This window comes from Cyphellophora europaea, assembly GCF_000365145.1.
Source record: "Cyphellophora europaea CBS 101466 unplaced genomic scaffold supercont1.5, whole genome shotgun sequence".
In the NCBI taxonomy this organism is placed as follows: Eukaryota; Fungi; Ascomycota; class Eurotiomycetes; order Chaetothyriales; family Cyphellophoraceae; genus Cyphellophora; species Cyphellophora europaea.
Genome location: NW_008481811.1, coordinates 2175990 through 2201857, shown reverse-complemented (window position 1 = coordinate 2201857; position 25868 = coordinate 2175990). Strand labels below are relative to the sequence as shown.

The 25868-nt window shown below is 54.4% G+C and overlaps 10 protein-coding genes across 10 annotated transcripts; 4 read left to right on the top strand and 6 right to left on the bottom strand.

Annotated features, from left to right (window-relative positions):
* Positions 1–999: 999 nt before the first annotated feature.
* HMPREF1541_06130 (uncharacterized protein) lies at positions 1000–1611 on the bottom strand (the record flags this gene model as incomplete). Its single annotated transcript, XM_008720467.1, has 1 exon — positions 1000–1611. The coding sequence occupies one exon, from the start codon at positions 1609–1611 to the stop codon at positions 1000–1002; it is 612 nt and encodes a 203-aa protein (XP_008718689.1).
* Positions 1612–4039: 2428 nt separating this feature from the next.
* On the bottom strand, positions 4040–6229 carry HMPREF1541_06129 (uncharacterized protein; the record flags this gene model as incomplete). The annotated part of the gene is made up of 1 exon (XM_008720466.1): positions 4040–6229. One exon carries the CDS (start codon positions 6227–6229, stop codon positions 4040–4042), a length of 2190 nt encoding a protein of 729 aa, XP_008718688.1.
* A 450-nt stretch (positions 6230–6679) lies between these two features.
* HMPREF1541_06128 (uncharacterized protein) lies at positions 6680–8254 on the top strand (the record flags this gene model as incomplete). The annotated part of the gene is made up of 1 exon (XM_008720465.1): positions 6680–8254. One exon carries the CDS (start codon positions 6680–6682, stop codon positions 8252–8254), a length of 1575 nt encoding a protein of 524 aa, XP_008718687.1.
* A 1459-nt stretch (positions 8255–9713) lies between these two features.
* Positions 9714–10943, top strand: HMPREF1541_06127 (uncharacterized protein; the record flags this gene model as incomplete). Its single annotated transcript, XM_008720464.1, has 1 exon — positions 9714–10943. The coding sequence occupies one exon, from the start codon at positions 9714–9716 to the stop codon at positions 10941–10943; it is 1230 nt and encodes a 409-aa protein (XP_008718686.1).
* Positions 10944–11177: 234 nt separating this feature from the next.
* On the bottom strand, positions 11178–13139 carry HMPREF1541_06126 (uncharacterized protein; the record flags this gene model as incomplete). The annotated part of the gene is made up of 1 exon (XM_008720463.1): positions 11178–13139. One exon carries the CDS (start codon positions 13137–13139, stop codon positions 11178–11180), a length of 1962 nt encoding a protein of 653 aa, XP_008718685.1.
* A 668-nt stretch (positions 13140–13807) lies between these two features.
* Positions 13808–15526, bottom strand: HMPREF1541_06125 (uncharacterized protein; the record flags this gene model as incomplete). The annotated part of the gene is made up of 2 exons (XM_008720462.1): positions 13808–14739; positions 14788–15526. The coding sequence occupies 2 exons, from the start codon at positions 15524–15526 to the stop codon at positions 13808–13810; spliced, it is 1671 nt and encodes a 556-aa protein (XP_008718684.1).
* Positions 15527–16396: 870 nt separating this feature from the next.
* HMPREF1541_06124 (uncharacterized protein) lies at positions 16397–17164 on the top strand (the record flags this gene model as incomplete). Its single annotated transcript, XM_008720461.1, has 2 exons — positions 16397–16495; positions 16625–17164. 2 exons carry the CDS (start codon positions 16397–16399, stop codon positions 17162–17164), a joined length of 639 nt encoding a protein of 212 aa, XP_008718683.1.
* Positions 17165–17601: 437 nt separating this feature from the next.
* Positions 17602–19524, bottom strand: HMPREF1541_06123 (CTP synthase; the record flags this gene model as incomplete). Its single annotated transcript, XM_008720460.1, has 3 exons — positions 17602–19264; positions 19314–19416; positions 19467–19524. The coding sequence occupies 3 exons, from the start codon at positions 19522–19524 to the stop codon at positions 17602–17604; spliced, it is 1824 nt and encodes a 607-aa protein (XP_008718682.1).
* A 495-nt stretch (positions 19525–20019) lies between these two features.
* Positions 20020–23739, bottom strand: HMPREF1541_06122 (uncharacterized protein; the record flags this gene model as incomplete). The annotated part of the gene is made up of 3 exons (XM_008720459.1): positions 20020–20348; positions 20398–23651; positions 23702–23739. 3 exons carry the CDS (start codon positions 23737–23739, stop codon positions 20020–20022), a joined length of 3621 nt encoding a protein of 1206 aa, XP_008718681.1.
* A 281-nt stretch (positions 23740–24020) lies between these two features.
* Positions 24021–25721, top strand: HMPREF1541_06121 (uncharacterized protein; the record flags this gene model as incomplete). The annotated part of the gene is made up of 1 exon (XM_008720458.1): positions 24021–25721. One exon carries the CDS (start codon positions 24021–24023, stop codon positions 25719–25721), a length of 1701 nt encoding a protein of 566 aa, XP_008718680.1.
* Between the last annotated feature and the right edge of the window lie 147 nt (positions 25722–25868).

The window sequence follows — 25868 nt, the reverse complement described above, 5'->3', positions numbered from 1 at the left end:
ACAAGGTGGGAGCGGGCCTGACGCACAAATGTCCCCAATTCCAAAATTCCTTGCGTCAGCAGAGCTACTTCACTGGAACGACGAGTCCAGTACCTGTGCCGGTGCCAGTGCAGGAAGGGAAGTGGAGGCTTATCCACATCCACACTGTGCGCGGCCACCGCGGTCGTGGCCGAGGCCGTAGTTCCGGGTTTAGGTCCTGTGGCATGGGTGGGGGCGAAGGACTTACGGGTAGAGGATGGGCCTGAGCTGAAGCTGCAGGTATTTTGGTCCAAGGGCTAGCTGCTGGACTTAAGCGGAGGGCCGATGGGAACTTCTGTCTAGTCCTCAAACGAGACGCAGCTAGGCAGGGTGGAGTATGCTCGCTGCATGCGAGGTGACGATACGAGTCGGTTGGGGGATTTTGGCAACGGTCGTTTGTGCTGTTGAGTCACGCAGCTTTGTGAGTCGAAATGACTGTTGAATCACGACTGTGAAGCTCACGGTGTTGTTCGTCGATGAGTTGCGTCGTGGTTGTTGCGGGGTTGCTGAGGGCTCCCCAGTGTTTCATTATCGATACAGGCAACGAGGCGGCCGTTGTGAGGGGCAGTCACAGGCAGTGAATGAGCGATCGCAGGCAGCAAATACCACAAATGTAAAAGAGAGAGGAAGAAGACTTTGTGTAGGAGTAAATCCTAATACATTGGTATGTAGATAACAAGGTACAGTATTGCTACATCCCTCCTCAGAATACCAAATTTCATAATATCCTCCCCGCCACCTCCGATCACTGAATGTGAGGCAAGCGGACACCTTGTGTTGATAAAATCCTCGCCGGCATGTGAACTGCTTCGAGTCGGGCTGCCAATTGGTCAAGACATTCTTGCCGGACCATTCACTACCAAGCTCTTCCTTTTTTTTTGGTCTTCTCAATTGCACTGGTTGCAATTTTGTTGCATCATTGGGGTATCATAATATGTTCATACAGCCGTGAAAACATGCCAAACTCCTGACCGATCCAAGTTACCGGTTGTATCGGCTGGTTCGTCGAGGTTCGGCCAGGATGATGATTGGCTCGGCCTCATATCTCCTCCGCTCCCGTCGGGCTAGCTCGTCGGCGTGGTAGTGGCTCCCGTGGTATGAGTTGTCGGAGAAGTGGACTGTTTTGCGGCGGTTGTCGTCATGATACCGTTCTCGCTCTCGCCTCGAGTAGGGAGTAATTTCGATTTCAAGAGGGGCGTAGTCGCGAGACTGGACATAGTAATCGCGGTCTTGAGATATGACGGGTTTGGACTTGGAGGCGAGGGTCAAGCCCTTGTCGAATGCTCTCACCAACTCCCGGACCGCGGCGTATTCGGTGGGCATTTCGATTTCGTTGCGTTGTCCGTACGCGGCCTTGTCAATGACGCTGTACGGGCGGCCGCCCTTGGAGTAGATGTACTGGGCGACGTCGATGGCGTACATGCGGCCTCGGTCACATAGCTTGCCACCTTTCCTCCATACGTCGACGGGATAGCGGCAGTGGGAGCACTTGGCGGCATGCTTGCTCCATGAGTTGCAGACTGCGCGCTCATCTTCCCTCAGGCGGCGGGACCCGCGGGCCTGAGGCTGTTCAAATGTGACTGTGCGGGCCATGGTGGCTGGTTTGGGTTGTGGTGTGGGCGGTTGAGATGAATTGGGCGTTGAGCAGTGCGTCAACGGTGGGGTAGCAACTGGCGGCGGACTCGGTGAGTCGCGAGTAACCGTGATGCACTCGTAATGTTGCCTTGAAGGATCTAGCACATGTGCTTTGGGATAGTAGTAGTAGGTTGTGGTGCGCCCGTGGGAAGACACCTTGAGGTATTGGTTGGTGGTCAGGTACAGGCAGTGAATGGTAGTGGCCGAAGGCAACAGGAGCAGTTTGCCTGGTATACTATGAAGTTGGGCAACGTTGATGTACTTGTGGTTGGATGGAATGGAAGGGAGAGGAAAGCAGGATTGGTCTGAGGAGGAAGGCTTTGATATAGCAACGCCCCAACTTGACCAATGCACATCTGAGTGTGGCCTGAGTAGGCAGAAACCTCGACCAGGCAGGCGCGAACCACCAAGTGGAGACGGGCGGCCCATGCCAGACTCCACCTGCAGTTTACAGGCCAATCTCTGCCTGTGCAACTCTCGGCCTAACTGCTTCGGGCACGACCAAATCCCGAAAGAATTAGTGGCAGTGCAGGCAGCAAAAGTTCCTGCTGCAGGGCCTGGCAGGTGCTTTGAAAGTACCTACACTTCTTTGCACCAAAGCCTTGCATGAGGGTCTCGAGAAATGACTGTTTGTCCTTTCCCTCGATGCTTCATTGGCGCGGCCTCAGACATGCCCCGCGGCTCATCAGACATCATGAGCGCCAATACGGAATTAGCAATATTACGGCCGGCCAGCTCGTGACCGCAGGGTTGTTCCAACACAAAACACTAAACACAAAGCACGAGACGGAGAAACCATACCTCCATTGTGAGCGAGGGCCACAATCGTCAATGGCTTGGTGTTTTGGGACGCTCAGCCTCAGAGCTGCTGCGCATTCTACCGTGTGGGGTGGACCCGCTTGCTGGGTTATGGTGAAACACGATAGGCTGACTTTGCCGGACCTAACTCGAAGACGGCTTAGTTGCTTCACCGGCTTGGCATTCTTTGCTGCTCTACCAGATCCAACTGCTCCAACACCTCTCGAAATCAGCCTTACCCACCGGGCCCAGGATGACACATCTGTCCAACGAACCACCGTCCTCCCCTCCCGTTCCTGGATCCTCCTGCGTGTCATGCTTTTTGACTCAGATCGTGGGCGCGCATGACAGCTGCAGTCATAAGCCAGTTCATGCAAACCCGATCCAGCTTGCACGAACATCTGCCGGGCGATAAGAGGACCTGCAGCTACCATTTCTGACTGCGAATGACTGCCTGTGGAGTAACCGTGCTGCCTGTTTCCCCCGGCGAGACGTGTCCTGTACTTGACAGATGACGACTCAATACCTGGCGATTGATTTGCAATGTGGCCTGTCCGAGCTATCTGTCGTGGATGCCTTGTCCCACAAACAGTCACCTGGCTGCTTGTGCTTAATAAATTCCCTCTCACAGGGACCGCCGGCTCCTAGCCGGAACACCCCTCCGGTATGCAAGACCTGAGCTCACGTTGCACGCCGAAAGTACGCCCAGTCAGCCAAGCCTGAATCCATTGCGGCATCACCTCGGCTCACCAGCCCGAAGTCAGCAGTACCTGGCACAGATCTTGATGCACTCGTTATTCATAACGTCCAGTCTCGTCCTTGCCATCTGACGCGTGACTCTCCGGTGCAACACTGTCACGGACTGCACCTCGTTTCCACGTTCATGGTGCAACAGGACTGGTCTTCACCGCCAAAGAGCAAACCGGATAACAACAAATGCCCGGTCTTCCGTCGAACCACCATGTCGGATCGCCCCGTGCTGCTATGTGAGTGCTGACTGTGATCGTAAGGCGACGTGCTTCCGGGGGCTCGATCCATACAACCGGCGCGAGTCATTCAATGTCATTCGCCCTGTTTCCAAGTCCTTGTCGGACAGGCGACGACTGGTGCACACGGCCATCCATCGTCGTGCTCGATGGGAAATCGAAATTACAACCAGACTTTCAGGAGAGTGTTGGCCTGGTGACTGAGGTCGGCGGACCGCTTTCCTCATCTCCTCTCACCGCGGTTATAGCGGTTCTGATTGCGACGCAACCGCCGTAAGGCAGCTGAGCACAAGGGAGACCGCGGAATAGCCACCGCGTCTGCGTGAATGCGCGCGTGTCGTGCTGGGAACAGCGGAATTGTCACTCCGGCAACCTTGCGCTCATCCAAGCCCGTGCAAGTTGAGATCAGGCGGCGGGCCACCGCTGTAAGTACAAGCTTGCGCGCGCGGACGACTGCGGATGCTTATCAGAGTCACGCAAGAACAGAAGAACGTTGGGAAGGAGATCAAGGCTGTGGGAACGGCTGGGCTTCTCCCACCAACAAACAGGTATTATGCAAACGCCCCTCCCCCCTCAAGGCTATCATCTACTCTCTTCTCCATCTACTTCCCTTCCAAGAACACAGCACTCCCCCTTCCATCCACCAACGCATCCATATCCACCGCACCACCAGCAATATACCTCTCACTAACCCCCATATTAACCCTCCGACTCAACAGATCCCTCAGCTCCGCCCTCCACTGCCCAACCTTCTCCTTGCCCACCTCCGCCTTCTCCTTGGCCCTCTTCTCCCTCCCCCCTCCCCTCCCACGCTGCATCCGCCTCCCCACCTCCTCAAACTCGTCACTATCGTACTCGACCCCCAACTCATCGGCCGCCGCGCGCACCCACTCGTCGCGACTGCCGCTCTTCTCCTTGGCCGCCGCCGCCTCCGTGATCTTCTTCGCGAGGCTGACCCGCTCGCGGATCCGCTTGATGACCTCACGCTCCACGTGCATCGTCTCGGGCGCCCTGTTGGTCGTCTCGTTCTTCTCTCCCCCGTGCACCTTGCCGATCAGGCGCGACACGGGCACGACCTCATCCGGCGAACACAGCAGGATCGAGCGGCCGGCGTGGTCGGCGCGCGCCGTGCGGCCGGAGCGGTGCACGTACATGTCGGCGGTGCGCGGCACGTGGTAGTGGATGATGAGCTGGACGCCTTTGATGTCGAGGCCGCGGGCGGCGACGTCGGTGGCGACGAGCAGCGAGTGCGTGTTGGGGTCGTGGAAGCGTTCGAGGCTGCGGAGGCGGGATTTCTGTGGCATCGAGGAGTGGAGTGCGTGGGCGGGCTGGGCGAGGGTGGTGAGGAGCGGCGTGAGGCGTTTGACGGTGGAGATGCTGTTGGTGAAGATGAGGGTCTTGAGGCCGTGGTTCAGCAGGAGGAGGGCGTAGAGGTAGAGGTCTTTTTCCATGGCGGGGCATTGTAGGATGGCTTCGTGAAGCGTGCTGGACATGGTGGAGGTGGGGGAGGGGTCGATGAAGGTGGGTTTGTTGGTGCGGCTGAAGGGGAGTTTTCTCAGGAGGTAGGAAAGTGATTGTTGGTTGCTGAGAAGGTTGGAGTTGGAGGCGGGCGACTTGAGCTTGCCGGCTAGCTTTTGGTGGAGGGCTTTGTGGAAGGTGGCGGAGAAGACGAGGATCTGGCGCTTTGGGCGCGTCGTGACTGGCTTGTTGTTTTCGTCGAGGACTTCACGGTCGAGGGCATCGAGGATGTCTTCGACTTCTTTGAAGTGCCCTTCGGAGAGGAGGCGGTCGGCTTCGTCGATGACGAGGAACTTGAGCTGCTTGAGGCGGTCGATGAGACCCTGGGAGTCGTTGATGACTTCCCATAGCCGGCCTGGCGTGGCGATTATGATATCGACGTTCTCCAGCTGACGTTGTTGTTTGAGAATGGAGAGGCCACCCGTAACTTTGACAATCCGAGGTCGTTGGTCGAGACCATCTGCAAGTGCTATCAGATGGTCATGTAGCTGATGGGCCAACTCTCGAGTAGGCGCTAGAACGAGGGCGGTGGGGTTCCGTTCCTTCGAGGCCTGAGACGATAGCCACTTCTCAAGTACAGGTATCCCAAATGCTAGAGTCTTGCCTGACCCAGTCACGGCTTTGCCAATGACATCTTTGCCGTCCATGATGGGTGGGATTGAGGAGGCTTGGATGGGCGTAGGTTTCGGGAAGCCCAGATTCGAGATGGCAGACATCATAGCTTGGGATAAATTCAACCCATCCCAGGCTGACACATCTGCACCAGCATCTTCTGGAAGGCCGTCGAGGAGGTCGAACACGTTTTCGCCGCCCAGCTCATCCTCGTCATCTTCGTTGCTGCTTTCTTCCGACGGTGGCACAGGGGCCTTGAGAATGCTTTTCGGCTGCTCCTCGGAGATTTTAGGAGCTGGGCTGATGCCGTTGGTAGCTTTGGTGCCATCCACAGGGACACCTTCGTCATCGTCGAAGCCTTCCCACTCTTCGCCATCATCCAGAGCGGTGCAATCGTGAGGCTCCCCATTTCTGGCAAGTTTTGCATCGGCGGCTGGTCGAAACATGGCATGATTGCGTTCGTCTCGGACAACTTCGACATCTTCAATCTCTTCAAGGGCGTAGAAGCCTTCGGCGTCGTCTAGGCGATCAGGAAGAGTGACAGGCGTCCAGCTCAGGGCGTCGCCGCGTACAGCGGGTCCACGTGGTTTTGGTAGCACTTTCCCCTTCTTGTTGGGCCTTTCCGATCCACCGCCTCTTTTCCGCTTCATCGACGCCGCCATCATGAACAGTTACGACACTGGTTACGAGTTCCAAACAGCCAAGACAAGAAAAAGAGACTTGAATTTTTCAGCCTTGCGACGGGTGGAGTGAACTCGCAAGGCTGCGTTCCGCGGAGGGCGGCTGTCGATCAGCCGATCGCCCTCCTTAAACACGGCAGGTTTTGGAGAGGTTAGAGAAGTAATTTCGCCTAGGCTTAACCTGCCCAGACGCGTGTGTCCTAATTTGTCTTTGAGGCTTGCTCAAGATGACATCTGCCGTTGGCTCGGCCAAGGCCCGTGGTGCCATGCCGCAAAACATCGTTGTTAGGAGAGCGGCACCTTCTTCGCCTCCTACTGCTTCTGCCAACACACCAGAAGTGGTCGCAAGGTGAGCGTATCTGTACGCCATCCGCGCCCAACGACTGTCCGACAACCCATGACGTACGCTGGTGTTTAACCGAGTATACCAGCATGTCCCTCACAGTGCGACACCTCAACGCCGATACGAGTTTCCTCCTCATCTTCTCGCCCGAAGCCCACCCGGTACCTTCGGACTTCAATAGTGCCAATGGCGCCTTCAGCGTCCTCGTCGATCCGTGGCTAGTGGGTGATTCTGTGGTGACAGCTCCGTGGTTCGCAATCACCAAACGTGTGATTCCCAGCGCCATACAGCACCTCTCGCAAATAGAGGAACCGGATGTGGTAGTGGTCTCGCAGAATAAACCCGACCATTGCCATAGAGAAACCCTCCTGCAATTGCGCCCAGAAGCGAAGACCATCGTGGCAGCCGAGCCAGGCGCAGCCCGGGCTATCAAGAGCTGGAACCACTTCGACCCCAATCGCATCCATGGTCTGACCAAGTTCGACCCCAAGACCAGATTTGGGAACTCGTTCCGTGTGCGTATACCTCCGCTCTCGCCGCGAGGCCATGCCGGAGAGGTCTGCATTAGCTTCATTCCCGCAAAGAATTATTTGACCGGCCTGCACAACGCATTTGGCATCACTTATATACCTCCCACGCACCACAAATCTATCGCTACCGTGCCGACCATAGATCTGCCCAAGGCCACAAGGTATTTCCATATCCCCATGAGCCCCGTCAGCATGCTGGCCAACAGCCCACCTCAGCCGGTTTCACCAATCTTCCAGCGACCAGTATCGATAGATGTGCCACGCGACTCAACGCGTGGCCATCGACCGCAGCTCTCCAGATCTTCCAATACTGCATCCTCTGAGTTCCTGCCCCTCTCTGAGCAAGCCAGATTTAGCGACAATTTCTCAGAGACAAAGGATGGCCGTTCGCTGAATGTGCCTCAAACTACAATCACCAAACAGAAATCGGAACCGTCATTCCAGATCAACGACTCATTCGACTTCGGTATCGAGCATCCCCCCTACAACTTCAACACTCTCGAAGCTCTACCTACTCCACCTGACTCACCACAGACCGAAGTCTCGCGAGCACCGTCGATTTTCTCGAATCGCAAGTCCCCTGGGCCATCTCACCAGCAGTCCATATCGTCCATTGCTTCACACCCCTCTCTAGTCTCGCCTGTAACGCCAGCTCGGCCGAAGCCAATCTCTATCATCTACTCGCCACATGGCCTGCCCTTTGCAGATTTGCAACCATATATCCGTTCACACCTTGTTCGCATTGGTGCGTTGCCGTTGACACTCCTGCTACATTCCTTCGACCATGCGCAAAACCCATGGTATCTTGGCGGCAACATCATGTCGGGGGCTGCTGGCGGAGCCAAGATTGCTCGAGCTCTGATGGCTCGCTGTTGGATCTCGGCACATGATGAGGAGAAAGACGACAAAGGTGTCAGTGTGAAGCAGTTAAAGGTCAAGCGCTGTCAAGCCGAAGACGTCCACAAAGTGTTGTGGGCTGGTGACGATGGTGAGTGGTTGAAGCAAAAAGGTTGGACGTGCGACGTTCGCAGCCTAGATGTCGGTAAGGAGATGTTCATTGGCCAAGCGAGAGACTTGCTGGCCGGTATGGAAGGGAAACGTGAGAGTAGGCTTCTGAAGTTCGGTGTTGGGTGAGGGCGCTAGCACGTCATGGATCTTCCAGCAAACATGCAGCCGTCGATATCTGTGGCTATCGCAATTTGTCTGGCCAACTGTGGTTTCGCGCTACCCCGGGCCGGTTACAGCAATCTGCAAATCCCAACTCATGACTCCGCGCTGTCTCGGATAAGCAGCTCGCTGTTGTGCGAATCTGCTCCGCCTTGGACGACCTCGCCGGCCTATGCCATTATGCCAAAGGGAGTACTGTACTCCTTTTTTGCGAAGCTGTGCCAAATACTGTTGTCAAGGGTACAGCAAGGCTGGAAGCGCGGGAACCCGAACGCAATAGGGCAATCCGATCACCATAATCGAAGCACCTCGCACACTACAGGTCTAGCAATGTCCCGAGGCCCCAGCTTCATCGCGGGCGGAGGAGTGCCATGCGAAACATTTATCGACTTTTAGAAGTTGCGACACGAGAGAAGAAATGCGAGGAGCCTACAAAGACGGTGAAACGCCACAACCTCCCGGGCGTTAGGCTGTCTCTCTCGTCAGAGTTCATTGACCCGTTGCCATTTGGGCGCAGAAGTCAGGAAAGGTGGGATAAGATCGTCAGTTGAGGAACAGATTGATCCAAGAACGACTGGTTCGATTCTGTCTGACGTAGGAATGGATCATTACATCTATAGGCAGGACATAACTTATCTAGACATTCGCAGACCACATGCTATATCACGATACCCTTATGAATGGTGTCAGTCTTCTGGCCGTGCGAACCGTCTTCATGACGCGCTCTGAAAAGATCCTCGACTTGGGCTTGGCTCTACACGAGGGATTTTGGTACCATGACTACCATTTGCCAGCCTGATAGCGACCCCTCCTTTCATATTTCGACTGTCTCATTCTTTCCATGAGCTTTCATGCTCGTACGTCTCACAACGACAACCACAGAAAGTCTAGCAGAATCGACAGAGCGACTAGTCCCACCTCCTTCGTTCTTCTGCTGTTGACCATGCCTATACTTGTGGCCAGAAGACGTAACCGGGAAGCTGAACAGGCGCTACGTGTGTCGGTTGAGCGCGAAAGCCAGGACGGCCCTTTTCAACCACCGCATCGCCAGACGGATGACAAAACTGACAGGGGCATGAGCCCGCCGTATCCCGTTACTAAACAGGCCATGACTTTGAGATCCACTTCTGCCCCAAAGTATCAGTGTCCACATTGCGCAGTCAATGTGGGAGGGCATCACGATTTCCAGGCCCACATGTTGACGCATAGCCAAGGCGAACGACACGTCTGTTCTAAATGTCAGTCTCATTTTCGCCGTCCACATGACTTGGAACGTCACATTAAGCTGGACCTCTGTGAAGTTGAGCTGTCTGTACGAATGGACAGGACAGCCTTTGATACATCCGAACCACCTTCGCCGCTTCTTGAGGATGAAACACTATTAGCGGACGACATTTCGAACGCTCCAGATGTGGAAGGCCTCGACATGGACAATGACACCACTCCTGATATGTCGGACTTACAGGCCTACGCCGGGCCTAGTACCACTAGCGACAGAGTCAAGAACGTGCTGGAAATGTTTTTCTGCCAGCAGATTATCTGGTGGCCGTTGGCAGAACCCATTCGTCCCCTAAAGTCCGGTATGACTCGCTACGTGGTCAAATGTACGGATCAGTGTACCGACTACATTGACTTACCAATCCTATCTGAGCGTCCTGTTATGCCTTTCCCGCGGCATCAAGTCTCTCAACGTCGTCGGACTGTCTTGCACACTTCCACATTATCGACGGATCCAAGGGCCGGCGAGACAGCAATCGGCCCGGGGCCGTCAAGTAGCCTGCAAAGCCCTCCACTGGCTCGTAGTTCTAGGCTCACCGCGACCGGACAGACTCCAGCAACCAATTCTGCCACATCACATCAGATCATATCAATTGCTCCCGGCAAGAAGGCCCAAAAACCTGGATCGTGGATATATTGGTGCGTTACAGGCCGCGACAAGAACTACAAAGTTGTCGACATAAATGCTGCAAAGACAGTCTCTACACCTCAAACACAGCAGACCTTGATTACCGCCGCCGAACTATCGAGGCAGCTACTCTTCCATTACCGCAAGCACACCAGATGGCTTGTCCGCTTAATGACCATCTCTTGGTGCGCCTCAGGGATTTTGAGCGAGTTCATCTACATCGGAGTCGGGGCGAACGACGACATCACTCCCACTGCCATCTGTCGGCCCTCGAAGGAACCGCCGACTCTCCCTGATGCACTGGAGTACGATTACGAGAAATTCTCTCACACTCCCGGGTTCGACGTCCAGAAAGCCTACTTGCAGGGTGCGATTAGGCATTATATGGTCGAACATGTTCGCTTCCAGTGGCCACGGCGCTTTGGTGACCCCATAACCTGCACACCTGATGATAACGGCCTCTGTGACATGGCCAAGTTTGTTGATCGGATACCCAAGAAATCTCCGTTGAGCGTGCCCAAAGCCCAGGGTGAAGGCGCGTACTGTCTTGAGGCGCGTACCGAGTTATCCTTTTTCAAGGCTGTGTGTTTGCTCTTTCTTAGCACTTTAGGGTGTGTGATATTTGCTATTGTGTATATGAAACAGCACCCGGATGACTGGGAGAAGGGGGTGGTTCCGCTTACACTGGTGCTGGCTGGCGTGCCTGTATATCTGGGATTGATCGTGCTATGGAAGGCCAATGTCAGCTAAAGAAAGTCAATGAGTCCAGCAGAGTATTTCAAGTGAATTAAATGCATCGGTGGGAAGTTTTCCGGCGGACTTATTTGAGAAAGGATCAACAGCCGCTCTACATCAGGCCATTTGGATTCCTGCAGCCAAAGTCTCGCCTTGTCATAAAAATATCACCTTTTGCAGCACATATCCAACTCACGTAGGTACCAAAATCGTCCCCAACAAATGAAGAATCTGGGTGAAACCTATCATTCAGTATATGTCAAAGACCTGGTCCCTGTATCTCTGAGACAGGATGAGACTCGCAACGTCTATATAGTGTGTGGCCTCATGTATATAAGCCTCGCCCACTAACCTGTATCGATCCCCGACACGGCGTAAGATGTATGGGACAGACCCGCCATAGAGAATGCAGCAGATGTCACCCTTGCGCAAGACACGCGGACCCACTCCGAGTAAGCCAGAGTCGGTCGCAAAGAACCTTCTGTAGCCGCAGGTTGCTATGGCCGAGGCGTAGAACCGATCGGCATTCCCGAGGCGCGCGCTCTCACGGAGGGCGTCGAACCCCTCTGGCGACAATTCACGGCACAGCAGCGCATCTCCCTCCTGAGAGTTCTGCTTAAGCAGCCGGAGGCGAAACGCTGCAAAGTCTGCGACACTGTCTGTAGATGTGTCCCTGGCCCAGGGTTTCGTGGGGAATGCGTCGATCGCCACGCAGGTGTGCGCTATCACCGATAGCCTCGTGTTGACATCCTTGTAGCGATCTTGTAGCTTATCGAACTGCATGATGGTGCGCATCAGTTCGGCGTCGATCTCTTTCTGGAAGAGATAGCGCTTCTGGTCGACGTTCACGACCATGCTTGACTTATTGACTACATCGAATGTGAATCCCCGCAGTCGTACCACCTCCGTGGATGGTGTTATCTGGTACCAGAATGTCGAGGAATCGTTCTTCGGGTCGCAGAACGTCTGCAGGTCCCCGTCCGCGCCGAGAATGCTGCTAGAGGCCTCGCGGTCCCACCGTGGTGCCCACGAAGGGTATGTTGTGTTCTCTAGATAATGCTCATCAATGTGACACACAGCGGAGAGAATGCGACAGCTGCGGTTATTCTGAATCAACTTGATGGCGAGCTCGGAGAAAACAGCTTCCGCAGTTCTGGTGTAGTCTGGTTGCACAATGAGGGACCCATTGATTGACGCGGTCGGATGACCTAGCAGAGCGAAGACGAAATCCCGGGGATCAGATGCCTGCTGTGCTCGGGTGATGACCATGACTTCAAGAAAGTCGACGTTTCTATAGTCTGGGTAGAGTATCTGGCCTCTGCCAGGAAAGACCGAGAAGACGTTCGCGGTGAAGCCTGCCAGACCGAAATGATCTTTGATGTCCTCTGGAATGCGAAGAGCGATCTTCATCAACCGGTCGAAATCCATCCTCGCATCTCCAAATAGAACCACCACATTCTGTGCAAAACCAACTTCTTGTAGGACCCAGAGGCGGTTGAACCAAGGCTGGCTGAGTAGTTTCAGCAACCCCGCCCAAACCTCAGTTCTGTCGTCAAGATAACTGTCTGATGGAGCCAGGGAGGAGACAGAACGTACCCCAGCACCTGCGTTTTCCTGACCAACCAGCGACTCAAACTCTGCATTCAGTCTCTCCAGCATCTCTGTCGCCTCGCAGTCGTCATCTGGGAAGTCCCACAACCTCAGATTCTCGGTGAAGCCCTCGCCGAGCCAGACGAGAACGCGCCGTGCGTTCGAATAGATCCGCGGCATGTGCATGACCTGGATTCCCCGCTCAGCATGATTCTTCTGATCGATACACACGGCATCTGCCCAGAGGACTTGGGCTGTGTCGGTCTGTTGTCGGATCCGTTCCAGCGCATTGCGAAGGTTGGCCGGGACCTCGAGTCTCTTGCCTTGACAGATGATCAATCTCGTGTCCCTCTTGTGACCCCATGCATACGACAGAGCGTTGTATGGAGGAGCACGGTCAAGCTCTACCACTGACAGCAGGCAACTGATCTGGGCTCGTCCTCTGCCCGGCAAAAGCGTGAGAATTCTGATGGCCGTCTTTGCGGGCAAAGCGGTGTACGTGTAAAGCTCCTTTGGGAATCTGTGGCGTCGCGGTGTGCCCTCAGAGTCTGAGTCGTCACGGGACTTTTGTCTCCATAGACTTGGTCTCTTTGATTTCTGACGAGTGCGCTGGGGTCCCATGTCGACGGTGGGTTAGAAGGACATGAGCACGGTTTATCTATGAAATCCGTGGCTCAACGGAGAAAATGATCAATTGCATCAATCAGATGTCAAGTGCGTCACAGCAAACAGAACATGTCCGAACAACAGAGTACGGTTCGATGGTCGAGCTTCGAGTGCAGCCATTCTTGCAGGAACCTGGTATCGGGTGATTACTTTGGGGAGTGTGGAAAACTGAAAGTGAGGAATGTTGTAGCAGTACTCCGTACGGAGCAGAGAGACATGGGTGGTCTCATCACAGGTCTGCATAAGCTCGGTTTCAAATGAGGCCCCCACGTAATTCTCTTACAGTGGCACCCCGAGTGTCGCGCTAAATTGCATGGCTCGCCGAATATCAAGCGATAAGCACAATGTAAAGAGAGCCCGGTATACTCAGGGCTCTGCTCGTCGCAAGACGCAAGGTGTAGGTATACTAGTCTCTGCACAATGGGTACAACGCGCAACACTGCATTGTGATCACAGGCTAGATTTACATGTGTGGGCTTAGAAGTCCGATAGCTAATTGAATAGCTGTCTGTGAAGTCCTTGCCCTCCACCAGAGTAACGGACTTGTCATATCAAGGTATTGATACCAACGGCGTTGTCCCAGATACACTGACTGCCGTCGGCTTGCCCACTTCACGGTGGAGCTAATCAGTCCCGGTCTTCAACCGCTTCTCCTCGCGCCAATGTGGGCCCCTTGAGATCAAGAACGGAATCACAGGCGCAATAGCCAGCCAGATGGCCGCCGCCACAACACTAGCCCACCCCATGCCAATCGCGTTTTCCAACGGCACTGCCAGCGCACTCGCGCCTGCGCCCAACCAACACCTGCTCAGGTTCATCGCTGCAGACGCACTGCCAGGCGTTTCCCGATTCAAGTCCACAATCAGCGCGCTCAAGCCTGAGAAAGTGCCAGTGAGCGTCAGGGCAGTCAGGTATAGAAAGACTAGCGGCGCTGCCAGGTGCACCGTATGTTGGATAAGGAAGCCGTAGACCACGGCAATAGCACAAGAGGCGGCGACAAGGGGCAGGACGATCTCAAGACGGATCCGCTCGATGGGAAGATATCGTAGATCCTGCTGCTTGTTCTTGTCGATGACGATGCCGGCTATCTTGGCGTGCCGTCGAAAGTTCCAATCCATGAAGCGGGAGTTGACTATGTTGGATGTTAACGAGCCAATACCCAGAGCGATGAAGCAGAGACCAATCTGCAGAGAATTGAGGTGGTATTTGGCCTCCAGGAGAGCGGGGAGGGTAGCGAGCACGATGTAGAACCCCGCAAAGAACACGCCGGAGTATGCAAGCAATATGCAAGATTCCTTGTCGGTGAAGACGTAGATAGACTGGATGAGTGAAGGCCGCTTGCTGGTTGGCGCATGCACGACACATTCTGGTGTAGCTTTGCCGTCTCGTTTGAGTTGATGTTGCTGGTAGATACTAAGTATTGTGCGATTCCAAGGCTGTGGGGGGATTGACCCATTGCCGACGATGCGACGATTGGTCTCGGGGAGGAAGACGAGGATGATGACAAAGGTTATGCCCGACAAGATTGCCAGGAACCAGAAGATCGCACGCCAGCCTAGTGATAGTTAGTAGGCATAACTAATATGTTTATCCGGGTGCTCACCCAAATACTGCGCCAGTAAGCCACCAATGGTCGGACCAAAGGCCGGCCCCACCATTGCTCCCATGGTTACATACGAAACGTAGCTCCCTCGCTGGGCAGACGTGACGACGTCGCTGATCAGTGCCGAAGCAAGCGCTACCGTGCCACTTCCGCCCGCAGACTGGATGCCACGGAGCACGAACAGGGCTGGGTAACTGTTTTGCAAAGCCAGGCCAATGTTGGCAGGTATGTATATTAAAAAGCATAGAAGGTAGACCGGCCGTCGGCCAACGTCGTCGGAGAGTCCACCGATAAAAGTAGGGGCTAGGCCTTGGAATATGAGGTAGATAGTGATCGTGAGGTTGATGTTGGTAATCGAGGTATTCAGATCGCTGGCGAGAACTGTAGTAGCCGAGTAGTAGATGTTAGTTGAGAGAGGCGAGAAGAGAGCTGACAGACTGGCGAGCGCACAGAGCCATTTCTTCTGGGCAGGCGTATAGATCGAGTAATCTTCAGTGTCTGAAGTCTCGATCGGTGGAGGAAGCTGGTCTGGCCCAGTTAGTCGGTTGGAAGTGTCTTCTGTGCCGGTGGCCTTCTCGATATCGCCGGTCGCAGCAACATGCTTGCATTTGTCGTCTTTCCTGCTAGGGTGTTGCTCAAGATATACCGGAGCTTCATCATCGTGCAAAGTCGAGACTTGCGGCGCGGGTTCTTCTGGTGCTCCTACTTTGCCCTCGTCCGCCGCGGAGCGCTGTGGCATGATGCAAACGTGTACCTTCGCATGCTCCAGGGCTATGAAGCCTCATATCAACGCCAGCTTTATATACAAAGCGGAAGGATGTTGAGCCGCATCATCTTATTGGCTGGCGGGATTATATCCTAACTCCATCTTCGACATCGGCGCCGATTCAGGAAGGAGTTGCGACGGCCACCGAATCCGCCTTCTGATCTCCAGCAAAGCTCATTTCCGGGCAAAGCGCGTAGTGGTCGAGCATATCAAATGTTGTGAAGATGTCAGGGCGATTTCGAGTAGAAAATTTGCATCGACGAGTCGCTCTCGCTTCCCGCACCTGCCCTCGCCGCCCGAACCCGGCGAGTGAGGGTCCCAGCGTGTGTCATCACGCTGGCTTCTTGAAGCCCTCTGACACTGCCCTGAGAACAGTCTTGCTGCAACATCGCAGCGCCTGGAAACGGTGATCACCCCAGCCTCGCGATGACTCAAGCCGGAGACATTTGAGTGAGTTCGATGAGGCAACCACGGGGCTGTAAGAGCTGTTGAATCAACTTTACGCGTACTCGACGACCTTTGATTCGGCAGCTTGCCTTATGAGGCGTTTATTCCCGCACTGGCGCCGACAGCATCCCCTACGACATTGGTACGGGCGAGATCAGTCGCGAGGATGAGTCAAACAACTGCCTGCTCGTATAAAAGCAAGCCTGCATATGCACGTACCCGGCTCTTGGCGAGCTTATATCCGGGCATAGGACGCCTAGGGTAGCCTCGTGGGCCCTTGGTATGTCGAGGTATATAATGTACGACCTCTAACCTCCCCAAGAGATACTCTATCACAGGCAAAGACTCTAGAGACAGCATCGTAACACCTCCCAGCGGTTGAGAGCACTAGTCACAATGGCAAGCCGGTCCGCCCCCGTCTTCGACCCGTCAGACCTCTCGTCGCCCCTGGCCTACAAAGCCTCGGAGACAGCCCTCATCCTCGGCGACTACCAGGTACGAGCCCTCACTCCAAGCTCTCATCGGGCGAAACGACATCCAACACTACGGTGACGCCCATCCTCTCCCCCCCCCTCGCAGAATTGCCTGAACCTCCTCAATACAGATCTTCTAATAAATGCTCAGAACATGGTCGTCGGCATTGTCGGCACCGCCGGTGCCACCGCCGTCACCACCGCTGCCGACATGCGCGCCTGGGCGGCCAGCCACGGCGTCACCACCATCCACAGCATCATGGATTTCACATCCCCCCCGGCCGCGACATCCAAGATCGCCGCCCGCTGGCCCCAGATGGCAGGCATGGTCTCTGCCCAGCCCGCGCTGGGCGAAGAAGTGGCGCAGATTGCCCACCCCGACGACCTCACCGTGAAGCGCACCGGCGGACTGATCTCGGTGCTCACGTCGCCCGCGCTGCGTGAAGCTCTCACCGCTAAGGGCATCAAGAGCTTGATCGTGTGTGGGCTGACGAGCAGTGGCGTCGTGTTGAGCACGTCACGGGCTGCGTACGATGAGGGGTATGTGGTGACGGTGGTGGAGGATGCGTGTGCCGACCGCACGGAGTCGGTGCACGAGGTCGTGATGCGCGATGTATTGATCACGGCGCAGGTGGCTCAGGCGGAGGTCGTTAAGGCGGAGCTGGGGAAGGTGTGGGGTGGTAGCAGTTGACGTGAGGGGTGCTTTGGGAAAGGCGAAGTGAAGACGAGGAAGAGAGTCGTGGAAGCATCGAGGCAGAGAGAGGGCGGAAGGGAGGAGAGGAGGGTAGCGGAGAGGGGAGGGGGAGGATTACTACTGCTTGCGCAGAGCCGTCTAAGGCGTTTCATTCGTTACAAAGTACTATGCGACTTTACTGCTGGCCTACAGCGGATGCTCGTCCATCTACTCGCGTGGGTATTCCATTCCGAATATGCAATGCAATACAAGAATACATCCCGCCGTCAAAATGTCCCTTCCCAAACTTCGTCTGCCGCACACAAATTGGCGGTCTATTGCTTTCCAATCCACAATGCGTTCGTCTAGATCATGCCCATGTTGTACTGCAAAGGTTTTTCGTCTTTCAGAGCTCCCCACTTAAGGATCTCCATCGATCCCGAGGCCGAAAGCTGCTAGAAACTGCCATTCGAGCCTGCTCTTCCGGACCGCACCCCATTCAACAGAACGCCGCCGTTCGGCATCGGGCTGGAGCGGCCACTGTCGGCGTTCAACTGCAGTCCCGCTACACCACGCATGCCCATCGTCGCCTCATCCAGAACGCCTGCACACGCCGCCACGAAGCCAAGATACGGGACGCTGGGCTTGAGCACGCGACTCATGAACTCCGGGTGGAACTGCACACCCACGTACCACGGGTGGTCTTTCAGTTCCACGATCTCCATTCGCTCGCCCTTGTCGTCTTTGCCGATGAAGTTCAGTCCCGCGGCCGTCAGCTTATCGATGTACTCCGGGTTGACCTCATATCGGTGGCGGTGTCGCTCGTGGACTTCTGGCGCATTATCGTACAATTGCCTGAGGCGAGACCATTCAGAGCCCTCTTGAAATATGGTTGGCCGCAAGCCGAGCCGCATGTTGCCGCCCATTGTCGCCTTGTCGATCTCCGGCATGAAAATGACGATGGGATCGTCCGTCTGTGCGTCCAGCTCGACCGAGTTGGCACCCTTGAGACCAACAACGTTGCGCGCGTACTCGACCACTGCAAGCTGCATGCCTAGGCAGATACCCAGGTACGGCTTGGGCTTTGTGCGCGCCCAGTTCGCGGCTGCAATCATGCCCTCGGTACCGCGTTGGCCAAACCCACCTGGCACAAGGACTCCATCGGCGGTGCAGAGCTCATGCCACGCTTTGTGGTACTGCTCAGGCGAGGTCTCCATCATCTGCTTCTCAAGGTTGGAGGCATCTACCCAAACCAGATTTAGCTTGCGTTGGCAGGCCATGGCGGAATGTTCGAGGGACTTGATAACAGAGATGTACGAGTCGTGTAGATTGGTGTATTTGCCAACCAGGGCTATGGTGACTTTTTCGGATTCGAGGAACCGGTCTTGCGAAACGGTGAGGTTCTTCCACTCTTGCCATGTGGACTGGCCTTTAGTAACAAGAGTCGGGCTGATTTTGTAATTATCGCCGAGGTTGAAAAAGGATCTAAGTTGTCCAACTAGGCCCTGCTTCTCAAGTAGTAGCGGCACGTGGTAAGTAGAATTGACATCATGGACCGCAATCACTTGTTCCTGCTCGACTTGACAGAACATGGCGATCTTGGAGGTTGTGGCTTCCTCAAGCGGCACTTGACAGCGGCAAGCAATCAGGTCGGGGAAGAGACCAGCGGATCGAGCGTCTCGAATGGCCTGTTGGGTGGGTTTGGTCTTTTGCTCGCCGCCAACCACGGGAATAAGCGAGACATGAATCTGACAAAAATTGTCCCGTCCAGCTCGGCGGCGCAGCTGGCGCATAGCCTCAATGAAGGGAGCGCTCTCGATGTCACCAACCGTACCTCCCAGCTCGATGATGCAGACATCGGGGGCCTCCCCAGTATCGTCAACACATGTGTGAGCGACGCGCTCGATCCAGTCCTGGATGGCATTTGTCAAATGGGGAACAATCTGGACAGTCTTGCCGAGGTAGTCGCCTTTCCTCTCACGTTCAATGACGTGCTGGTACATTTTGCCAGTTGTGATACTGTTCTCTTTCCTCAGAGTGATACTGAGATATCGCTCGTAGTTGCCCAAGTCGAGGTCAACCTCGCCGCCATCATCGAGAACGAAGCATTCGCCGTGTCTGGAGCAGTCAGAATGCGGTTCAAGGGCACGATTGCGGTGCTGGATACTCTGTGGGAGCCATAGTGCCCGCATCCACGTTCATGTACGGATCAATCTTGATCGAGGTAACTTTCATGCCAATAGTCTTGAGGAGCAGGCCAGTCGAGGAGGCTGTAGGGGTTCATTAGTGGGCCTATCGCGACTTTGGAGATGTGTCATACCAATAACCCCTTTGCCGATGCCTGAAATGACACCACCGGACACGAGAACGTACTTCATAACTGCGGTGGATTCGAAAAGAGGCCGTGGGGAGAATTTTTCGGCTTTTGCACTACCCTCGACGCTGGTAGGTCCAAGAGTGTATGTCTCTGGATTTAAAAGCACTAGATGATTTGAATAATGCCTAAGGGGAGGAAGTAGAGCGACGCTCACGCACAGCGTGAGTAGTGTAGAAAAAGCGGCCGGCGGGATGCATCGAGGCAAGTAAAAATCGTGCAAAACGCCAAGCCAACGCGGTCAAGCAGCGAGACGCGTCGGGGCGTGGGGCATGTGATGGATTTCAAAAAGCCGTCAATTTGCTATCAAGTATCAGTCTCACGCAGCCGCCTGATCTTGCTCAAACATCTGATTGTGGCCAGATCTGACTAATAGAATATCATCACTCTGCTCAAAGCGCCATCGCTTGTTGTACAAACCGTCAATTCGTGACACTCCGTCATAAACACGTGAGCATGATAGCCTGGTCTTCGAAAGTGACGCCGGAGCCACCTCACATCACTGAGCCTGACTCTCAACGAAGTCCAGAGCATTTTCCGTCGTCTCTACACGAATAGCACTGACATTATTGGCGAATGTCACTCCATAACACTTTTCTGCGACCCGAAGCATCTCAGGGCGGAAAGTCGTGCAGATAAACTGGCCCCCAGTAGGTCGTTCTTCGCCATCCTCGGGTTCTTCGTTGCCCTTTTCCGCAAGGTAGTGTAGGTGCTCCGCGACCGCAGTCCGGTACTGGGCGTCCAGGTTGGCGTCGATCTCGTCGAAGATATAGAAAGGCGCAGGATCAGTTGCTTGAATGGCAAAGATAAGCGCAAGTGAGCACAAACCTGTACTCTGGTCAGCATTGTATCAGTCTTCAACACCGCTTGAACGTACTCTTCTGCCCTCCACTCAATTGCTGGATCCGCTGCTGATCGTCGTGTTTGCTGTTGAAGCTGACAGAAATGCCTACGCCTTTGTAGTTTTCTATGCCCTTCGTCTGGGTCGGACGCTCATCTTCCGAATCATCCGCTTCACCGGGCGCATCCATCCCTCTCTGAATGACCAGACGTCCATGGCCAGCCGGAACCAGTTTCTTGAAGACGTCTTGGAAGGCCTTACTGACCTGCTTAAATGTGCGCTGGATAGCTTCGTCCTTGCGCTGGTCGAGCAATTCAATCAATCTCTGGATAGACTGCTTGCCCTTGTTGAGCTCCTCGCGGCGTTGGTCCAGCTCCTCTCGCTGTTTCATAGACTTGCGGTAGTGTTCGAAGGCGTGCTTGTTGACAGAAGTGTATTTCTTGAGAGACTCTTTCACTTTCTGCAATCGTTTGACGATTTGGTCCGAGCTCACTTTGCCAAATTTGTGCTTCACTTCGTCAGGTACAGCACCAAGGTCGCGTATGCTTTCGACAACATCTTGCTTAGAGGCGATGAGGGCAGCCTTCTTTTGAATGGCTTTCTCCAGTCGTCGCTGAGCTTTTTCGATGGCTTTGTGGAGTTCTTCCTGCTGCCGACGAGTGTCAGCAGCACGAGTCTCGAGCTCCACGACTTGATTGGTCTTATTATCAATTCGCTCGTCGAGTTCCCGCAAATGCTGAGAAACAGCATTGTAGTCCTTGCTAAGACGAGAAAGCTCACGCTCCCGCGATTGAATGTGGGTCGTAGATGAGGCGCTCTCCGCATCCATGTCATCTCCTTCGAGAGCTGATAACTGAGGTTTGAGGTTGCTGTTGAGTCGAGCTTCTAGACCAAGTTTCTTGGCCTCGGTCTCTGCTCTTGATGAGGATAAATCACTGTATTCCCGGCGAAGACGTTGGATGCTTGAAGTCAAATTCTCAAGCTGCGTCTCCTCGGCGGCTGTGAGAGCCTTCTTGAAGTCTGCCTTGAGCTCAGACAGAAACGTGCTCTGTTGCGCTTCGAGTTCGTTGACCCGCGAAGCGATCGACTCTGCCTGTTGTATCTTCGCATCCAGATCATTGCGCATGCGGACGAGCAATTCCGTCTTGGTAGTGAGTTCTTGTCGGAGCTGTCGGAGGCTACCTTGGGCTTTGCTTCGCTGCTGCTCGAGTTTCTGTATCTGTCCAACGGCGTCCGTGATCTTTTGCCCAAGCACTTCGATTTCTTTGCTGACCTGTCGCTGCTCCACTTGCGCGTTGTCGTATTCTGCACGAGCTTTGCTAAGGGCCTGCGAAGTCTTCAACCGAGAGTTTCGCTGGTCATGGTATCCACCGGTCAGTGCTCCCTTTTTGTCCGATCGATCACCCTCAGGCGTAACAGCAGTCAGACCATGTGTCCGAGCATACTGTGCAGCAACACTAAGGTTCTGTGCAATGATAGCCTTTCCAAAAACTTGCTGGACTGCCTTCTCGTACATGGAGTCGTACTTGATCAACGACATCAACGGCCTAGCATCTTGAGCTTGTGGGTAGTTGACCGGTCTTGGATGTAGTCGGTTGAGCGGCATGAAAGTTACTCTTCCTGCTCGCTCCTTGTTGAGGATCTCCATACATTTGCTGGCAGTTTCGTCGTTGTCTACTACATAGTGAAACAACGAGGCGCCGGCGACAGTCTCGACAGCCGTGGCGTGCTGGGGAACTTCGATCAACTCGGCGAGAGTGCCATAGCACCCACTGAGCTTGTGCTGATGTTTGATGCGACGAACAGCGTCAAGACCTCTGGAGGTATTACCGTCCATCATGTGTGATAATGCGCGTTCTTGCTGTCTCAGTTGTTCACGAACGGCAGCACTGGCAGAATCAAGCTGAGCTTCACGGCGCCACAGACCCTTCCGCTCATCCATCATCGCTTCCTTTGTCTGCAGCTTCTCTTCAATCTGTTGCTCAAAGGTATCGGCTCCAGCAGCTAGCTGCTCTTGTAGTGTCTTAAGCTCTTGCTCGAGCTTTTTGACCGCCTGCTCGTCTCTCTTCAAGTCTTCGTTGGTTTGGAGTCTCGTGGCTTTGAAGCTTGCCATGGCATTGAATATGTCATTAATCTGTTTCTGCAGCCAGTCGTCGCGATCTTTCTTAGACTTGAAACGAGCGCTGCGGCCTTGCTTAGCATAGAGCCGCTGTTGGGTTGCTTCTTCGTCATCGAGTCGAGACTTTACGTCCTTCTCCTTTTTGACTTCTGCATCGAATTGAGGGGTGAGTTTCTGAAGTTCTTGCTCGGCCTGCTTGATCTGGGCCTTGAGGATCTTGATGTCCTTGCCACGAGCAGCTTTGGCATTCTGAGAAGCGTCGTGCGAGTCCTTGAGATTGCGGACCTCCAGGTCTACCTGGGCTCGCGCTTTGGCCTTTTCTTTCTTCTCCTCGTCGTACTGCCGCTTTTCAAGTTTGGCAGCATTGATTTCCTGTTTGAGGGTCTGAAGTTGCTGCATGATCTCAGCAAGCTCTTCCTCGCCTTGGTCGTACTGAGCACGGTCGTCGTCCGCGCCTTCAATGCCCCTTCCCCGACTGTTCTCAATGGTTTCGAGAGCCTTATTGATTTCTTCTTGCTCACGGTGGAATAGAGTGTATTCTAGACCACGCTTCTCGCGGTCCTGCTCTTGGAAATCGCGCAGCTCGTCCTGCTCCTCTTCGAGTTCGTCCAGACGCTCGTTGATCTGTTTGAAGAGGTCGTCGATCTCGGCGAGCTTGTTGTTTGTGTCATTCATGATCTTTAAGGATTCGTCCTTCTTGGCTGTAAAGTGCTGAGTTCCGGCGACGCTTTTCAGTAGATCAAGGCGCTCGGCATCCTTCATATTGGTTAGTCGCGTGATACGACCTTGCGGTACAATGTAGTATGGATTAGCGCGCGAGAAGCCTGCGGTTTCCAACATCTGCATAACCTCATTCTTCGTGGTGTTTTTGCGATCGACAGAATATTCATCTTTTTTCAAGCCAATAGTCCGTCGTAGCGTAAGCTCGTCGCCAGCTGTCTGAAAGCGGCCCTCACATTGCGCGAAGACAATCTCGACGTAGGCTGACATGATGGCTGAACCAGACCCTTCATGAAGCAGGGCCTGTCTCTCCTCGCGGCCCATCGAAGTGTAGGCATCTCCAAGCACAAATCGAATGGCGGCAAAGAAGTTGCTTTTTCCGGAACCATTGCGACCGACCACTACATTCAGCTTCGGTGAGAACGGATCGACGACTGTCTGATTCTTGTAGCTAGGACAACATTAGCGCTCGAGGAACCACCGCGACATGCGGGGCATTACCTTTTGAAGCCCTGAATCGTAATCTGCTTAATGTACATCTTGACAACAAACAATGGTCACAGCAGCGTGTGTCGCTTGGTTAAAGATCCCCGGGGGCGTTGCGACACCTTTCAGAACCCGCTGCTGGGTGCAGTGGCCGATGGTGGAATGGCAAACGCGACTGCACGTCCATTGAACGCGTCCCCAAAGAGTTTAATGGGCACCGGTCTTGGCGCGTTTCTCGTGCCAAGCGTTGCAGTGGGTCTAGTCAACTTTTTCCATAACGATGACTCTGGTACACTTCTATCAAGATACTCTGGCATCGTGATAAATCACTAGCATGGCTCAAAATGGCGCCGGAGTTGCCGATGGCCACCAGCCGACTCACACATATGTGCCAAATCAGGGCTATCTGAATGACCAGCGGGCACCGCAAGGTATGGTAACAGCAGAGGATGCCGCGCAGGACGATGACCAGGAAGATGAAGAGGACTATGATGACATCCTCGAGGAGGACGATCTCGACTCGGATGCTCTCATGGCCGCTAACCCGTCAGACTACACAAAGTCCTATAATAGGCAGCGGCGACTGAACGAGGCGGTCGCTGACCCTAATATCTCCAAGTCACAGTACCCAAAGTCTAACCCACAGCCATCGGGGGGCGATCTGGCACATCCGAAAGACGACCAGGTCAATTTGCTGTCCAAGCACGCAGCAAAGCTCAAACTTGAGGACAAGTACTCCGGCACGTACCACGGCAAAGGCGCCGACAAAAGCGAGCGTGCTACCTCTGAGCAAGTGCTTGATCCCAGAACGCGCATGATCTTACTTCAGATGATCAACCGAAATGTGGTTTCAGAAATTAACGGCGTCATTTCCACCGGCAAAGAAGCCAATGTGTACCATGCACTCTCCATTAACGACGACGGCTCAGAAATCCACCGAGCCATCAAAGTATACAAGACCAGTATTCTTGTCTTCAAAGATCGCGAGAAGTATGTCGCTGGTGAATTCAGGTTCCGCCAGGGCTACAACAAATCCAACAATCGTGCCATGGTCAAAATTTGGGCGGAGAAAGAAATGCGCAACCTGAAGCGTATTCACGCTGCCGGCATTCCCTCTCCTGACCCTCTCTACCTCAGACTGCATGTGCTCGCCATGTCCTTCCTCGGAGATAGCAAGGGTATCGCATCACCGCGCCTCAAGGATGTGGATTTTATCGACGGGGATCCTCTCCCTCGCTGGCGGGGTCTCTACATCTCTATCCTTGGCTATATGCGCATAATGTACCAAGTCTGCCACCTTGTGCACGCCGATCTTTCGGAATACAACATCCTCTTACACGACCACCGCCCACACATTATTGATGTCTCGCAGTCCGTTGAACACGACCACCCCCGCTCTCTCGATTTCTTACGTATGGATATCAAGAACATAAACGACTTCTTCAGCCGCAAGAATGTCTTCACCTTGGCCGACCGCGCCGTCTACGACTTCATCCTGCGATCCGCCTCCAGCAGCACACCAAATTCGAACGAGCTGGAAGAATTGGAGAAGGAGATCGATAACCTGATGTCCAACCGGAAGGAAACCGATCTAGAAGAAAGCGAAGTCGACAATGCCGTCTTCCGTAATCAGTACATTCCACAGACGCTCAACGAGGTCTACGATGCCGAGCGCGACATCGATACGCTCAATGCCACTGGCCAGGACACACGCGTATACAAAGATTTGCTTGCCAACAAGCCCACACAACCAGGACATTCGACTTCTCCAGCCGCATCAACTTCCCCCGCCTCCGACAACGACTCTGAGGGCTCGGATGACGCAGTGGGTGCGGCACTGGACGGCGACTCGGACTCTGAGAGCTACGAGGACGAGGAGAAAGGTCCGCCCAGGGGCAAGCGCTTTGTCGACAAGGAAGAAAAGAAAGCGCACAAGGCGGCCGTCAAGGAAGAAAAACGAGAAAAACGTCAGACCAAGATGCCCAAGCATCTGAAGAAGAAGCTGGTCAAGGAGAAGAGCCGGGGAAAGAAGTGAGCAGCCGGCCCCCTTGGCAAAGGCTATGGAAAATGCCAGCCATGCCCATGAGTCAATTATGAATGAAAGGCGGGTGAGGAGCATCTCCCCGGGGAGAATCTATAGACTTCGCAACAACAGCGGCACCTTGGAAAAGGGACCCAGAGC